The 17076-nt window shown below is 41.9% G+C and overlaps 1 protein-coding gene across 1 annotated transcript; it reads right to left on the bottom strand.

The window, feature by feature from the left end:
• Positions 1-287: 287 nt before the first annotated feature.
• On the bottom strand, positions 288-11343 carry LOC146632497 (jeltraxin-like). The gene is made up of 6 exons (XM_085354433.1): positions 11323-11343; positions 6902-7004; positions 3991-4218; positions 2122-2408; positions 642-769; positions 288-456 (listed from the first exon to the last, which is right to left on the bottom strand). The coding sequence occupies exons 1-6, from the start codon at positions 11341-11343 to the stop codon at positions 288-290; spliced, it is 936 nt and encodes a 311-aa protein (XP_085210559.1).
• Positions 11344-17076: the final 5733 nt, after the last annotated feature.

Below are 17076 nucleotides of genomic sequence, written 5' to 3' on the forward strand. Positions count from 1 at the left end.
GTCCTTTAGAAGTCAAAGGGAAAATTAACCTCAGCCTTCACCTCTGTGAAAACTTCCACCGACATTTCAGATTTCAAGTGATTATGATCGAAAAAACAAACAAAAACAAAAAAGGCTGATGAAACAAAAGATAAAAGATAATGGATTACACTGTACAGCTGCATGAAGTGAACTCTGATATATACATTAATACAAAAGAAGAAGGGGAAGAAGGGGACCACCCTCCAGTTTTTAGCCACTGGGAAAAGAGACATCTCAGCTTCACAGGACAGTTTCATCTTCTGTCATTAAAGCAGCAGCTTGTTTTCCTCCACACTGAAGAATCTCATCTTCTTTTCCTTCCGTCTACTCTCTTGCTCAACTTTTGCTCGCATGTCAAAGTTGTCCTCCAAGACTGCCCTTCCTCTGTTATCGTATCTGATGTAGGACCAGGAGATGACAGAGCCGCTGTAAGACCTAAAACCACAACAAAACACACGCTTTTAACAAGCTTTTAAAACAAAGCTTAAACATTAAAAAGCAAATTTAAGACAAGGCCTGTTTTAAATGAATTTTTTACTTTATTTATATCTTTAATATTGTCATTTATACTGTGGTTATGATTAAACGGTCGGTGTGTGAGTTCAGCATAGAGATCTTACCCGTAATAACTTCTGCTCATGTAGTAGAAGATGTCTTTATATCGCAGAGGATAGTCCCACACCTGGACGTCTGTCAGCTGACCATCAAAACCTGGGAAACTAATCACAGGCTCGCCTGACCACACATACTGAACACACAGAAAAAAGAGAAGATCAAAATTAAAGATGATTAAGTGATTTTGAGAATAATATTGTCTACTTTTTAAAGCCTTTCAGAAATCTGGATTACAATGAAGGAGTCATTTGAGTGTTTTCTTCACTTAGATATAAACAAAACAAAACAAAAATAGATTCTATGTTGTCATTATTATGTCTTCTGTTGAAGTCTCAGGCACAAAAAGGGTGGAAAGGAGTTACTGTTCCAGCTGGTGGAGTCCAGCTATCTCAGGGTCTTGTTTCTTGAGAGACAGACTGTAATGTGACTAAGAGATGGCTGAATATTAAGGTAAAGCTCTAAGTTTACCAGTGGATCTATTTTTCCCTGTGACCACGAGCTGTGAGAAAATCATGGATACAAGTGAGGAAAATGAACTTCCTCTGAAAGGTGTCTGGGTTCCGCTCATTGGAGAGACATTTCAATTAAAAATACTCAAATAAATAAATACCTGAGGTGGTTCATTAATCTGACCAGAATGCTTCCTGCACACCTGGACTCGCACACTACTTTGCTCTGTTTAGTGAATTTGTCTTTCTGTCTGTCAAGGCTCGGCTGTGTGGCAGGCAGGAGGAGGACCCAAAATGCAGGACTCACAGGCACGAGGGAATGAACTCAAAAGGGCAGCTTTATTGCTGAAGAGGCAGAACATAGGAAATACAAAACTAAACTGGGAAAAGTAAACTAACACTCGGAGAGAGAGACACAGGGAAATCCACGCAGCATGAGGGACGACGTCACACTGAACAGAGGGAGACGCAGACAGAAATACACAGAGGGTTAACGAGGAAAGTGGGAACACACGGGGAACACAGGTGACACTGATAATCATAACGAGACAGGGCGGGGTGAACTGAACATGACATGTACGGGCGTGAGAGTCACAAAGTAAACAGGAAGTGCACAGAGGTTCAGACAGGAGGAGAGAGAGAGCACGGGGAAAACACAGACATAACGGGCTGGGGAAACATGAAACAACCACAAAGGGAGACGAGGGCTCATAAATACATAGAGGGCACACAGGGGGAAGAGAGAGCACGGGGAGAACTTAGACATAATGGGCAGGGGAAGCATGGGATAAAACATAAGGAGAGACGAGGGCTCACAGATACACAGAGGGGCACACAGGGGGTAAGAGCCATGAAGGGAGAACACTTAGGGAACAACACAACAGGGCAACTCAGAAAACATGGCCTAAGCAAGGAACAAAATACAAACATACAAGGAAACTAAGAACACTGGGCCAACATGGCCCAGGACCATGACACTGTCTGTGCATCCACACAGTTTTTAACATGCTGATTCTAACTTTGTCAACATTCTCACCTGATAAGGCATCACCTTCCTGGGGCTCATATACCCGCCACTGAACATCTGGACCACATTCTTACTGGTGTCCACAGTGAGGCAGACACTGGTCCAGATGTCCTGCTTAATGTCTGGCCATAAGTGCACAATGGGCTGCAGGTCCACACTGAAGGAATCATAATAGGAAAGCATGAATGTGTCAAAGCTACGCTGCAGACTCAGAGAGGATGTGTCTGGACTGAGAGTGAAGAGTGGGAAGGTTGGCTGCACAGCGTCAGTCATGTAACGCAGACACACTGACACACCTGCAAGAGATGTAACAAAAACAGGTTGGACAACACATTTCCTTAAAATGATTGCATCGGGCTTTGACGAATGTTTTCTTTCCTTTAGTTGGTTTGCAAGATATTTTACCTGCTCAGGATCAATGTGAATATAAACTGTACCAATTTCAGCGGATCAATTTCATTGATCTGCAGTGCACACAGTCATTCAGCTGCACAGGCTGGACTTCTGGATAATAAGGTAATGCTACACTACTGTTTGTTTGTGTTTTTTATTTTTATTTTATTAGTTTAATGGAATTACAGTCTATAAGATTATACACTTACAGAGTCAGCACTTTTGCCAATTTTGTTGTCTGGCTTCAAACAGACTAAACCAAGGGGTGTCAAGCATAAGGCCCGGGTGCTGGAATTGGCCTGCAAAAGACTACAATCTGGCAGTCTGTACAGTGTAGAGGAGGACGTAAATTTCATGCTTTTCACTGTGTTTCCATGAGTTTTACAGCTTTTCCTACTGATAAAGACCTCCTCTATGGCCATTTACACTTCACCAACATAAATAAGCAAAAGAAAAACTATTAACAGAAAGTTCCTGTTTTTTCACCATCTATTATGAAAATATGAATGAAAATATTATATGAAAATATTATATTTTAACTATATTATTAGAGACTTAGACTTAGAGACTTAGAGCTTTTTATTGTCATTGTGCAGTTTCTTGCACAGCGAAATTGGGTAGGTGAACCACAAAGGTGCTAAAGTAAGAAGAAGAGAAACCAATATACAACGAAGGCGGAAAATAAATAAATAATTAAATAAATAGAATAAAAATAAAATAAAAAACAGTGTATATGTATACATATGTGAGTGGAACTATATACATGGTGTATGTGTAGGAAACATTGAAACAGACTGGGACCAAAATAATTGCACATGAGCCAAAAATATTGCACAGAACATGGAAAGATTACAGTGGGTTTGCATTAAAAATATTCTGTCAATTAACAAAATTTTTCATGTTATAATTAGCTCGCCGAGCTAACAGAAATATTTCATGTAATTTTTCAAATTTATTTCTCGCAATTCAAGCCCCAAGCAGCAATTTTTTATCATGCCGAAAACCTGAGATGAATTCTTGAAACTTTTTTTTCATGGTCTAAGGAGCTTGGAAAGAAAAGCGTCTGGATGTTTCCCCTCTCATCTGAGAAGCTTCTTTAGTTCTAGGGTCAAATGGTGGAGAGTCCCAGATTTAAGCCCTGTGGGAGTGTCACCCCAAGAGGGACAAAAGGACCCTGAAGAAGCTTCTCGGATGAGAGGTGAAACGTCTTCAAGCACCTTAAAGAAGTCCAGATGCTTTTCTTTCAAAGCTCCTTAGACTACAATGACCTGGATGACTGAGAACCTTCACAGACACTTCTTTTTCATATATTCAAATATCTCTGGGATTAACCGTGTAGTTAAACGGGCAAAAAAGAGGACTTTTCCAGTCCTGCTTCAGATCAAAGTAGCTGTTTAATCCTTCTCTGTACAACCAGTAAATCTAATGCCAGTAGAATAAACCGCTGACTGCGTCCACACCACCTCTTTGAATGTACATACTCACTTCTGGTTGGACTCTGTGTGGTTGTAGCTTTGGTGGTGGTGGTCTTTGGAGGTTTGGTGGTGGTGGTGGTGGTGGTGTTTGGATGTTTGGTGGTGTTTGGAGCTCCGACTTTGTAGCTTCTGGTTGGGTAGGGAGTTTGGAAATGATAATTGGGGTGATAGAAGATTACTCCTCCATAATTACGAGACAAAGTGAACATCCTCCCGTCTAGATTTATTTCAGAACTTCCTGCAGACAAAAAGACAACAAAAAAGCCGTTATAACGTTTCCCTTCCTTCCTTCTTCCTTCATTATATGTGTTTTTATGTTGACTTCTGGGGTTTTGCTCCCAAAAGCAGGTTTAGTAAAAACTAAACAGCACACACCCCAATCCTCTGCAAAAGTTTACACCTTTAAAAACACTAAAATCCAGCTCCTTTATTTCCTTTCTGGTGACAGAAGAATATCTGTAATGTTTCATCCTCACATTGGAATCAAATTAGTTCTTTGTTCTTTTTATAACTCTTTGCGTCTGTAGAATGCAATTAAATTTCTAAATGGGATGGCTGCAGGATGGCTACCACAGCATCCTGCAGTGACATGCCATCCCACCAGTTTTAGTTAGGCCATCATTTATTTATCAACAGGATAATTACCCCAAACACACCTGCAGGCTGTCTAAGGGCCATCTGACCAAGAAGGTGAGTGATGGAGTGCTGTGCCAGATGGCCTGGCCTCCACAGTCACCTTACCATAAACCCAAATGAGATGGTTTGGGATGAGATGGATCGCAAAGTGAAGGCAAAAGGGCCAACAAGTGTTCAGCATTTCTGGGAACTCCTTATAAACTGTTGGAAAACCATTTCAGGTGACGACCTCATCAGGCTAATCGAGAGAATGCCAAGAGTGCGCAAAGCAGTAATCAAAGCATCTAAGGATACGTTCACACTGCAGGTCTTGATGCTCAATTCTGATTTTTTGATCAAATCCGATTTTTTTGCCTGCTTGTTCACACTGCAAATAAAATACGACAGCAAACACGCTCTAGTGTGAACGCTTAAAGCGGCCCGCATGCGCAAAAGAAGACGTCACACACAACGCGCTCAGTTTAGACCCAGAGTAAACAGTATTGTTTGACTGATGGCCCTTAATATAAAGACTTCGGACTTTACGTTTCCCAACGGTCTGTCTCGACATGACCGTTCAAACAGCAGTCGCTTTTTTTATTTTAATTATATTTTTATTGAAGAAAAAAAAGGGATTTGTTACAATAAAGTGCATTGACATTATTTAGTCAAAAAAAGAAAAAAAATCTTTTTCTTAGTCCTTTTGTTTTACATTCTGATAGCAAAAAAAAATAAAATTAACTCGTTTGCTTGACAGTGTGTTACATAATGCAGCATGTTTAACTTATTTACAAAGACTACATTAGGTACATATTATGAAGTTGATGGTCAACCTGACATTGTACGATACATGGGAGATACACCAATTCAGGGCTGGTCTTACCTAAATTCAGGGTGGATGGGGGACACAAAGCTAATCCATTTATTCCATATTTTGTAGAATTTGTCTTTTCGAATTTTAAAAAAGAATGTCAATTTTTCCATTTTAAATATTTCGAAAACCACATTAAACCAATCCTCAAGTGTTGGCGGAGTTGGATTTAACCACTTTCTGGTTATTGATTTTTTGCTGGCCGCTAATAGCGCTTGTAAGAGTTTTGTGTCCCCTCCCCGGACCGAGCCAGCAACCGAGCCCAAGTACAAATTTACAAAATTGATGTCAAATTTTATCTTAAAAACCTCACACAAAGTTGTATGAATTCCCAGCCAGTAATTTTTTAAGTTAGGGCAGTCCCAAAAGATATGATAATGATGTGCCTCTTCTGATCCACATCTTCTCCAGCATTCTGCTGTCCCATTTTTATATTTAGTTTGATGAGGGGTTTTGAAAAATCTAATAATGTTCTTCCAACAGTGGTCTCTCCAAGATAAAGAACTTGTTGAGTACCAATGAAAATTACAAATCCTCTCCCAGTTCTCGTTTGTTATACCCATCCCCGATTCCAATTCCCATTTAATCTTAACATTTTGAGTAGTATCCTTCCTTGCTTGAAGGAGCACATCATATAGTTTGGAGATTGCCTTTCTCAGAGAACTATCATATGCTAATTTAACTATCTTAAAAATTTCTAACTCAACCATATTTGGGTTTGGGATATTGTAGTGTTTGTTAAAGTAATCCCTCATTTGAAGAAACCTGAAGAAATCTACTTGTCTTAAGCCATTTCTTATTTGTAAAGACTGGAAACTCTGTAGTGTCCCTTTATGTGTGAAGGAATGGAATGTTGTTAGTCCACTCTCTATCCAGGACTGAAATCTATTATCACTTTCATTTGGTTTAAAATCTGTGTCATAAGCACACCATCTAAATACTTTTAGTATTCGTTCACTACCACATATTTTAGTCACTTTATTCCATATTTTTAAAGTGTGGCTTATCCATGGTCCTTTATCTTCTAAACGGTCTGCCAATTTTTTATCCGCAATTGAAGCTTGTAGTTGAAATTTTGGGGTTGTATTGAATTCTATGGATTTCCACTTAGCTTTCAAATTCGGGTTACACCATTGCAGCAGGGGGATGACCTGAGATGCATAATAAGTAGTCGCTTACTAAAACATCGGATATGTATTGGATTCAGTACCACATACGAAAGTGACCCAGATCGGATTTGAAAATATCGGATTTGTCCCGTTCACACTGTCATACCATGATCGGATATGGGTCGCATAGGGTAAAAAAAAATCGGATTTGATGCGCTTTCGCCTGCAGTGTGAACGTAGCCTAAAATATGTTGAGTAATTTCACACTTTTTTGTCATGTATTTGCAATTACTAGAAATGCCTTTAAGATTCTTTTGTACGTTTACCTGTTGTTCTTGGCCACGTGGGTCGCTCTTCAGTAGGAGCTGGTTCAACCATCGTTGGCATGAAAACCATCAGACTGAGAACAAAAAGTAGCTTCATCTTCATCTATAAAACAAACCCTGCAGTTAACTCGATGTGTTTATCTCTCTGCTGTCTCCCTGATTCCGAGCAGGCTGCACTTCAGCTTGTTTGCTTTCAGTTTTCTCATTCAAGCGTCAACTTCCTGCATGTTCCACCTTCCCGTTTTGTTCCCACTAGTCTTTCTACATAGCAACAAGCTACAATTACTATGTAAATACTGAGGAACTAGACTTAAAAAAAAAAACCCACAAACTTTTTAAAAATAATTTTTAATACTTTGTTCAGAATCTTTTTAAGGGAAGGATTGCCCAATCCTCAAACTCAAGGATATCAACAAACCTTGGGCAAGACACTTTACCCTACCGCCTACTGGTGTTGGCCAGAGGGGCCAATGGCGCAATATGGCAGCCTCGCTTCTGTCAGTCTGCCCCAGGGCAGCTGTGGCTACAACTGTAGCTTGCCTCCACCAGTGTGTGAATGTGAGAGTGAATGAATAATGGAATTGTAAAGCGCTTTGGGTTCCTTGAAAAGCGCTATATAAATCCAATCCATTATTATTATTATTATAAGCTGTTGATCAAGTAATTTCTTTGTGTGTGACAGAACAAATTCATTTTTAAATAACTCATGACCAAAAATTTGGCATACACAATGAAGTCATTTACTAGACCAGTGGTTCCCAAACTTTTTTTGCTGGGCCCCCCTTTGTTTTACATGAAAAATGCCCCCCCCCCCCCCCCCCCCCGCGTGCACGCACTAACACATCCTCCAACCACATGTAACAGGGTCATAAATCACATTGTTATAATTACACAAAATGTGTTCTAAACCCCCAAACTGCTCCTTTTATACCTGACTTTCAGGACCTCCAAGCCTGTAGTTGTGTTCATTATCAGTTAGAGCCCCTCCTCATTCTTTTCTTCTTCTTCTTTGGTGCAATACTATAAATACAGTGTACCCCTTTTGCCTCTCCCCTTTTTCTACAATTCCCCTGTGGGAGAGGTGGGTGTCATTTCTTCCAACACCTTAAAACACACATAATTCATATTTAGCCACCCTGATGTTTATGATTGCGATGTTAGTTCAGTTATTGTCATTATTGAGCCTGTTTTTTGTAAGATGTTATAAGTGTGTAGTATGTGTGTATCATAAATGTGTTTTAGGCGCCATAAATGAATATATACTCCTTGCTAGCTTGGGAGCTGTGATGGGTTGAGCTAACCCTCTTCCCCACTGTTTGTATTTGGTCTAGGAGCTGGAGTGGGCAAATTATTTACTTGGAGGTCTTTCTTTCTTTTACCTTTTTTATCAGGTATGTCGGATTTCATGTTGTTGTTTTTGTTTTATCTTATGTCAAATATGTTACGTGTAAATGCATATTTTATGTTTAATGTAAAAAATAAATGCCAGCCCCTTTTTCTACAATTCCCCTGTGGGAGAGGAGCTGGAGTGGGCAAATTATTTACTTGGAGGTCTTTCTTTCTTTTACCTTTTTTATCAGACACAACGCAGAATCACACCGGTTACACACACACACCCATATTTTGCTCCATTGCGGTTTATTTCACACCTCAAACAGTTAGTAAACAATTAAGCAAATACAAGTAATCTGCAATAAATTACAGGTAGTATTAAAATAAACTACTAACTCTTTTATGCTACGTCCACACCTACACGGTATTTTTGAAAACGTAGCTGTTTCGTCCACACGTAAAAGGCGTTTCGAATCACTGAAAACAGAGATTTTTTAAAACCCTTTTTTTGCCTTTATATGTGGACGAGGAATACAGAGTTCGTCACACAACGTCAAAGGTATGTGCCTTTTTTCACGTCACGCTGTGCGCCACGTTATTGTTTACCTGAGATGAATTGCCGAATGGCAGATAGAGACGAAATACTGTTACTGTTAATCTGACTATCCTCAGGTTTTACATGCAGTTACAGTCCCTCCATTTAGAAAGGCAGAGGCCTCACAGTGTAATTATTTTACTGTAGTTGTTTTTTTCCCTGTGTAATAATATTCAACATTGCTATCAATACATTTTTCAAAAAATGCCTCTCTGTGCAAAATGGGTTAAAAAACATAAACAGCTGTAGGATACTGTTTGTCTGTGATCTGAACCGGGGAACAAATCGGGGTGGAGATGACAGAAAGTGGCTGTAGCAGGGCCCTGTCAGACTTGCGGGCTGGAGAAGTTTTCTGACAGGTAGGGCATGTATGGCAATATTTTTTTATGTCTGTGTACATTGACGGCCAAAAGAAACGTGAGCTAACTTGGATATAGGTTTTTTGGCAACCCAGATGACCTGCGCAAGGGAAGGGTATGTGCTAGGTGCATAATGAGGGGTCTACAACTAGACGGTATCAGAAGCCATTGTTGGTCAAGTGCATACAACACATATTTTGGTCACAAAGACCATTAAATGTTGGACAAGGCTCTGAAAACGAGGTCACAGTTACTTCCCAAGCAAAAACCTCTGCTTGTGTGCACAGAACCTGAATTGCAACAAATAAGAAAATAATAAGACAAATATATATAATAATAAGACTTGGTACTAGAGCTGGGCCATATTATACCATTCACGGTAATACTGGTACAATGTTACGCAACGATAAGAAAATAAAATATCGCGATAAAATATGGGTCAAACGCGCATGCGCAGTGCCTTTGCTTTCATACGCACATGGCTGAAAAAGCATGGTGGCAATGGAAAATGAGAAGGGGGGGGAAAGTGAATTGTTGAGTGAAACAGATGAACCAGAATTGGTTTGTAAAAATGGTGCAACTTCAGTGATGTAGAACTGGTTTGGTGTTTGTCGGTCAGATACCCACCAAAGCACAGTTTTTTTGTAGAACATGCAAGTGGGCTGTCGTTATTATCAGTGACGGGAATAACAGCGTTACAAGCAACGGCGATACTAACGGTGTTACTTTTTTTCAGTAACGAGTAATCTAACTAATTACTATTCCTATTGTTACAACGCCGTTACAGTTACTAACAAGGAAACGCGGTCCGTTACTATTTTTCAACAAACAAATGCTTACCGCATTTCAACAAATGCGGTAAGCAGTTGCACGGAAGTAGCTGACTACGTAAGTAATCTGGACGCTACAGCTTTAAGCAGCTGCGCGCTCCCGCAGACGATAATCACGATCACTGTCTAGCACAACACCTGGAGCTAAGGGGGCAAAACAATCACATGAGTGCTGCTGTTTGACTGAGGAAGAATAAAGTATTCTTGGTAAGCCAATCACATGACCACTTAAAGACAGTTTTTAAATTGTGTTGATAGGCCACGTAAAACCAGAGTCATGATAAACAATATATACGCGGCGTTTTTTCCTCAATTGTTTCATCACGTAAGCACAGCGCTAGCAAGCACTCTGTGCTGGGGGAAGCAAGAAGAATGAGTTGAATAAAGTTTGACTTATCTGACTGCATTGTTTTGCTTAATGTGCCTTATAATCCCGTGTACCTTATGCACCGGTGACACGAGCTGGTGTTCTGAGAAACCATCATACCCTACTCTGACAAAACGTCCTACCCGTTAGAGCAGGGCGATATGGCCAAAAATATTTATCACGATATATATTTGAAAATTTGCGATAACGATATAACTGACGATATAATTGATGCGAGACAAAATACAACTCCACAACATTACTAGCGCAAAAAGACAACCTTCCATTTATTTTCACTTAAACAAGAAGCTGGTTTTTATGTACATTAAAGCTTTATAAAACTGTAACAGTGCAAATGCAAATTCCTTGCTGAAAGTTTAACCAAAAGGCATTTCCAGTAGAAATGGGCTGACATATCCTGAGCATAACCATGTATAATATCCACTGAAGTTAAAAAGAGGTGCTTTGCAACATTAAACTGCAGTGTGCAGTATGTATTTTTCGGACCATAAGGTGCACGGGATTATAAGGCACATTAAGCGAAACAAAGCAGTCAGATAAATCAAACTTTATTAAACTCATTCTTCTTGCTTCCTCCACTTCTGTACCATTGATTCATTAATGTTGAATTCTCTGGCAGCTGCTCTATTCCCATGTTGTTGCAGTATATTAATGACTAACCTCGTATTGTGGATGGATTATCTCAGTTGTTCTTCTGACTGAAGTTTGGTCCGTTTACAGCATCCTGCCATGCGATTGCATTTGTCTCTAACTATCAGAAACCTTAACGTTAACTTTTTTAAGTGGAAAAGTGTTAGTGTTCGTCCTCCAGCTTCACTGTTTATATTATGCTAACATAGCTGTGTCGCTAGCGATCACGTAGGCAAGGCAAGGCAAGGCAAGGCAAATTAATTTGTATAGCACAATTCAACAACAACAAGGTGATTCAAAGTTTGCATAGCGTAGCACATCATTGTTAAATACCAGCTAGCCCAACTTCAGTAACCCTATAAACGTCACTGCTGTTTAGTTTCCTGTCTTCATTTATGTTGGAAGTGATAGCAGAGCTGTACGTTTGATTTTTTTCAGAAATCTCTCAGTCAGAACTAGGGTTGCCAACCGTCCCTTAAAATACGGAATCGTCCCGTATTTCGAAACAAAAGTACACGTCCCGTATTGAGCTAATAAGGGACGCACTTTGTCCCGTAATACAGTGAGAATCAAAAGTAGTCTATAACTTTTAATGGAATTAACGCTTTGTTTGAAAACATAATTCCCAGCCCCTCTCCTGCTTTGTGACCAATGAGCTGACAGCACACTTACGAGTATGACAATTCAGATTACCACTCATCTCATTGGTCGAGGAAAGGTTGCTTACGGAGAAAATACCGGAAGACAACAAATGACCACAACAAGAAGCATGGCCAACAGGGAAACAAACGCAGACACTGCGGTGCAAGTCTCGGACGACAGTAAACCTAAAGCTGGGCAGACACTGTGCAATTTTTTTCAGTCACGTTATTCAGCTCCTGCTCAAACTGCACGATTGACTCGCAGTTGGTAGGTCACGATGCAGGTCTCACACTATACCGCCCGATGCTCTGATGCGACCTGAGTGCTCACACTGTGCCTCCATAAAATGAAGGTTATAACAGAAAATCTGTCGCGCTCTCTCTCTCCGTCTTACACTCACACAGACACACACACCACCACCATCAACTTTGCTAAATTGCTAATGTGGCAGGATGAACCCACTTTCAGCCTGGCCCATTAGGGGGCGCTGGTATAAATAGTGGCCATTTGAGTGTCTCTGCATCGCTTGCCTGTGATCTCCTTTTTGGTCACCTGACTTCCTCGGTGTGGTAGAGATCGTTTGTGGGTTACTCCTCTAAAGTCTCCATCGCGGCTGGTCGTAGCTATAGAAGCCTCCTCTGAGCTATTCTGCTTACGTTCTGTGACCCGGCTTACTTGGTACGTAATCAACTTTTGTTACGCTCTCTGCCTTCTATTGTTCTTTTATAGTAATTATTTATTATGTTTCGCAGGAAGTGTGGACCTTAGTTTTGCGCCAAGCTACGCGAACTGAAGTGCTGCTGTTTTGCCTTGCTGTGCTTTTACCGTCTGTTCCCGTTGTGAGAATTCTTTCCCTGCTGTTGTCAGCTTTTACAGTGGACGTCGGCGTGGACAACGGCCATATGCATGCCGGTTATCGGAGTCAGCTGGCGTGCATATTGATTGACTGTTAACTTATCGTCGTGTGGACGGCAAGTTGGAGCAGTACGGCGATTCCGTTTGCTCCAGATTTTAGAGTTTTATTCAGATTGTATGTTGTTTTATTGCTTTTTGATTTGTAGTTTGGATTCTCTGTTACACCACTGGTGGGAGGCCCTTTTTCTAGCTGTGGATCACCAGTGTGGTCCTGCAGTTGGGTTGTCCCCCGGTGCTACACATTAGTTTGTTGTAATATATTAACATTTTCTTTGTTTCTTTTATTCAGATGCGGAGTGCCGACGTGGAGGAGACTAGGGTGCCTTGGTGGTGGGATCCCTTGAGTGTACACACCTGCCTTGTCTAGTTTATTAGTGTGAGTGTGTGATAGTGTGTTGCACTTGTGTTTTGGTGTGTTTTCTTTCTTTAGTTGTGTGTGGCATCCCTGCCCCTCCACTGGTAAGCCTCAGCTCTGAATACCTTTTTAAGCATATTTGTATTTGAATATTTATGATTGTTTTTATTCGGTGTTTTAAATAATTACCAATAAATTGTCAATTTGTTTATTATTGAACCTCGTCTCTGGATTGAGTATAGCGAACCTAAGTGCCTTTTTGGTGATTTAGTGTCATTTCCAGTATTCTCTGGGTGAAATTCCCAGGGTGGCGTTGTCGTTCTTTAAAACTGAAGAGTATTTACTTTATATCCCAACCTCGTCTCGCCACAAACTTGGCGTTGTCGACAGGATATACTCTTTAAAACAGAGACGTGTGTTCTTCTTTTTTTGTTTGGTGTAACGTAAATTGTTTTTTTTTTATATTATTTTGTACAGAATAAAGGCAAAGCAGCAGCTACTTTGGTGTGGGATTTCACAGCTGTGTTACAGAGATGGAGGAAGAGTTACAGGAACTCCGGGACTTGATCGCGCAGCTGAAAGCAGACAACGAGAGGCTGCGTCAGGAGAGGGCTGTTGGGTCAGGTACTAGTGCTACACCTTCTACTTCAACTGCATCATCTGTGAACCCCCCAACGGCTGGTGTCTCTGTAGCAGAGAGACTAGTTTTTGTGCCCCGTGACAGAAAATGCCCTATGTTTAGAGGAAAATCAGGTATAGGGTTGAATGAATGGTTGGAGGAATTAGAAGGTTGTGCTAGAGCACGTCATTTGTCTTTGGCTGATAAAGCATTTTTCCTGTTTGACCACCTAGAAGGAGAAGCACGTGAGGAGATTAAATATCGCTCTAGTGCAGAGAGGACTGATCCTGCTAAGATAATTACTATATTGCAAGAACTTTATGGCTGTTCAGAATCCTATGTAGCATTGCAGGAAGCTTTCTTCTCTAGAAAACAGCAGGAAAGTGAGACACTGCAAGAGTTTTCCCTCGCTCTCTTGGGTCTTATGGAAAAAGTTAAATCGAGTGCCCCCAATGGCATGCCCAATGCTGATGTTTTATTAAGAGATCAATTTGTTGAACAGGTCTTAGATAGTACCTTGCGGCGGGAGTTAAAGCAGCTAGTAAGGAGGCAGCCAACACTGACATTGCTGGAGATTAGAGGGGAAGCTATTAGGTGGGAACGTGAAGGGTTGCCTAGTGGCGTTAGGCATAGAAGCAGTTCTGTCCCTTCTGTTTATGGCATTCAGTATGGGGTCCATAGCGGTCCCTCAGGAATAGCTCAGTCTACCCATTTGTCTGAGATGAGCGAGATGAAGGAATTGTTAAAGCGCCAGCAGGAGCAACTTAATCAGCTCACTCAGAGCATTGCTCGATTGCAGGGCCCCCATCGAATGCCTCGCTCAGGACGGGGCGACTCCATTATATGCCGTCGTTGTCAGCAACCTGGACATTTTGCTCGGGAGTGTGATGGGGAACGCGTTCCTCGTTCCCGGCCTCCTTCGCAGGCCCCTCTGCACAATCGCAGGCACTCTCCTTTAAATACGGCTTCGGAAAACTTACCTCATAAGACTTTGTTGTTACACTTTCTCTTACCGTACACTACTAAATCTCCATTTGCACTATTTGCCTATTTGCACTACTCTGCCTGGTTTACACTCAATGTCACTTACCCATTATATTGTATATTGTATAGCTTCCTTGTTATATGTAAAATTGTATTTATTTAAATTTTTACTTTTTAATTATTTTACTTGCATTTTTTTAAATCACTTTTATATTTAAATATATTTAAATGTTCATTTGCTATTTATCTAGGGATTGAAGAGTAACGCAATTTCTATTCTCCGTATGTCCTGTACATGTGGAAGAATCGACAAATAAAGTTGACTTTGACTTTGACTTTGGAAAACTAGCACCCTCCGTATTGCCGAGCCACAGTTCGGGTGGGGTGTCTATTGGCTCAAGGGTTGTTTCTAATGGTCCAGAGGCAGTCTCGAAATTAATTTCATCCTGTCCTCATATCAGAATCAGAATCAGAATACTTTATTGATCCCTGGGGGAAATTATTTTTTGTTACAGTGCTCCATTTTAAACCAACATTAAGACAAGACAGACAATACGCTAACTAAGAATAGTACAATATATACATACATACATACATAAGTCACTTATAAATAAATATTTGGAAAAGAAACATGTGTAGTTGTAGCAGCAAACAGTGTGTTAAGTGGATGCGTTGTACAGGGAGATGGCCACAGGCAGGAATGATTTCCTGTGTCGTTCAGTGGTGCTTTTCGGTAATCTCAGTCTCTCACTGAACGAGCTCCTGTGACTGACCAACATGTCATGGAGTGGGTGGGAGGTGTTATCCAACATTGTCTTTATCTTGGACAGCATCCGCCTCTCCGACACCACCTTGAGGGAGTCCAGCTCCATCCCCACAACATTGCTGGCCTTACGGATCAGTTTATTAAGTCTGTTGGCATCTGCGACCCTCAGCCTGCTCCCCCAGCATGCAACAGCATAGAGGATCGCACTGGCCACCACAGACTCATAGAAAATCCTCAGCATTTTCTGGCAGATGTTGAAGGACCTCAGTCGCCTCAAAAAATAGAGACGACTCTGGCCCTTCCTGTAAAGTGCTGTGGTGTTTTTAGCCCAGTCCAGTTTATTGTCAATGTGTACTCCAAGGTATTTGTAGTCCTCCACAATGTCAACACTGACCCCCTGGATTGAAACAGGGGTCAAGTGTTTCCTGGTCTTCCTGAAGTCCACGATCAGTTCCTTGGTCTTTGCCACGTTGAGCTGCAGATGATTCTGCTCACACCACGTGACAAAGGAGTCGACCACAGCCCGGTACTCTGTCTCATCATCCCTGCTGATGCATCCAACCACCGCAGAGTCATCAGAAAACTTCTGAAGATGGCAGGTCTCTGTGCAGTGGCTGAAGTCTGTGGTGTAGAGGGTGAAGAGGAAGGGGGAGAGGACAGTCCCCTGTGGTGCCCCTGTGTTGCTAATCACCTTGTCAGACACACACTGTGGGAGACGTACATATTGTGGTCTTCCTGTCAGGTAATCAACAATCCAGGACACCAGAGAAGCATCCACCTGCATCGCTGCTAACTTATCACCCAGGAGGGTCGGCCTGATGGTGTTGAAAGCACTGGAAAAGTCAAAAAACATGACCCTCACAGTGCTCGCCGGCTGGTCCAGATGGGTGTAGACACGATTGAGCAGGTAGATGATGGCGTCCTCTGTTCCGAGACGAGGCTGATAAGCGAACTGAAGGGGATCCAGATGTGGTCTTACTATGGGTCGCAGCTGGTCCAGGATGAGCCTTTCCAGGGTCTTCATGATGTGGGAGGTCAGTGCCATGGGCCTGTAATCCTGGGGGCCACTGGGACAAGGCGTCTTTGGTACAGGGACGAGGCATGATGTCTTCCACATCACCGGGACCCTCTGCAGACTCAGACTCAGCATAAACAGTTTATGAAAGACTCCACACAGCTGGGGGGCACAGGCCTTGAGGACAAGGGGACTCACTCCGTCTGGTCCAGCAGACTTGCCTGAGTGAAGTCTCCTCATTTGCATCTCAACCTGGTATTGAGTGAAGGTGATGGGTGGGGGAGGGGTGTCAGGAATCTCACAGGAGGCAACATGTGAAGAGAGAGGCTGGCACAGTGGTGTGGCTCTGGATTCCAGGCTGACTGCAGGTGAGGTTGTGGGGGTGGGAGCAGACACTCTGGTGTCGAATCTATTGAAAAACAGATTCAACTCGTCGGCTCTATTCTCACCTCCCTCAGCTCCCCTGCTGTTGGTTGGCCTGAATCCAGTGATGGTCTTCATGCCCCTCCACACCTCTCTCATGCTGTTCTGCTGGAGTTTCCACTCCAGCTTCCTCCTGTAATTGTCCTTAGCCTCTCTGATCTTGTCCTTTAGTAACACCTGGACCTTCCTCACCTCCTCTTTGTTGCCCCCTCTGAAAGCCCTCTTCTTGTTGTTGAGGAGGGCTTTGATGTCCTTAGTCACCCACGGCTTGTTATTTGGGTAACAATGAACAGTCTGAGCTGGAACAATGGAGTCGGTGCAG

Source organism: Diplotaxodon limnothrissa, linkage group LG5 (assembly GCF_057381915.1).
Source record: "Diplotaxodon limnothrissa isolate DT_005_m linkage group LG5, D_limnothrissa_male_GT1.1, whole genome shotgun sequence".
Lineage (NCBI taxonomy): Eukaryota > Metazoa > Chordata > Actinopteri > Cichliformes > Cichlidae > Diplotaxodon > Diplotaxodon limnothrissa.

Excerpts from the sequence above, each read along its gene's own strand:
- LOC146632497 (XM_085354433.1), bottom strand. The coding sequence starts at position 11,343 with ATGCAAACTTTGAATCACCTT. Across the intron at positions 7,005-11,322 it reads TGCAAACTTTGAATCACCTT|ATGAAGATGAAGCTACTTTT; the intron begins GTTGTTGTTGAA and ends TTTGTTTTATAG. Across the intron at positions 2,409-3,990 it reads CACACAGAGTCCAACCAGAA|GTGTGTCAGTGTGTCTGCGT; the intron begins GTGAGTATGTAC and ends CATCTCTTGCAG.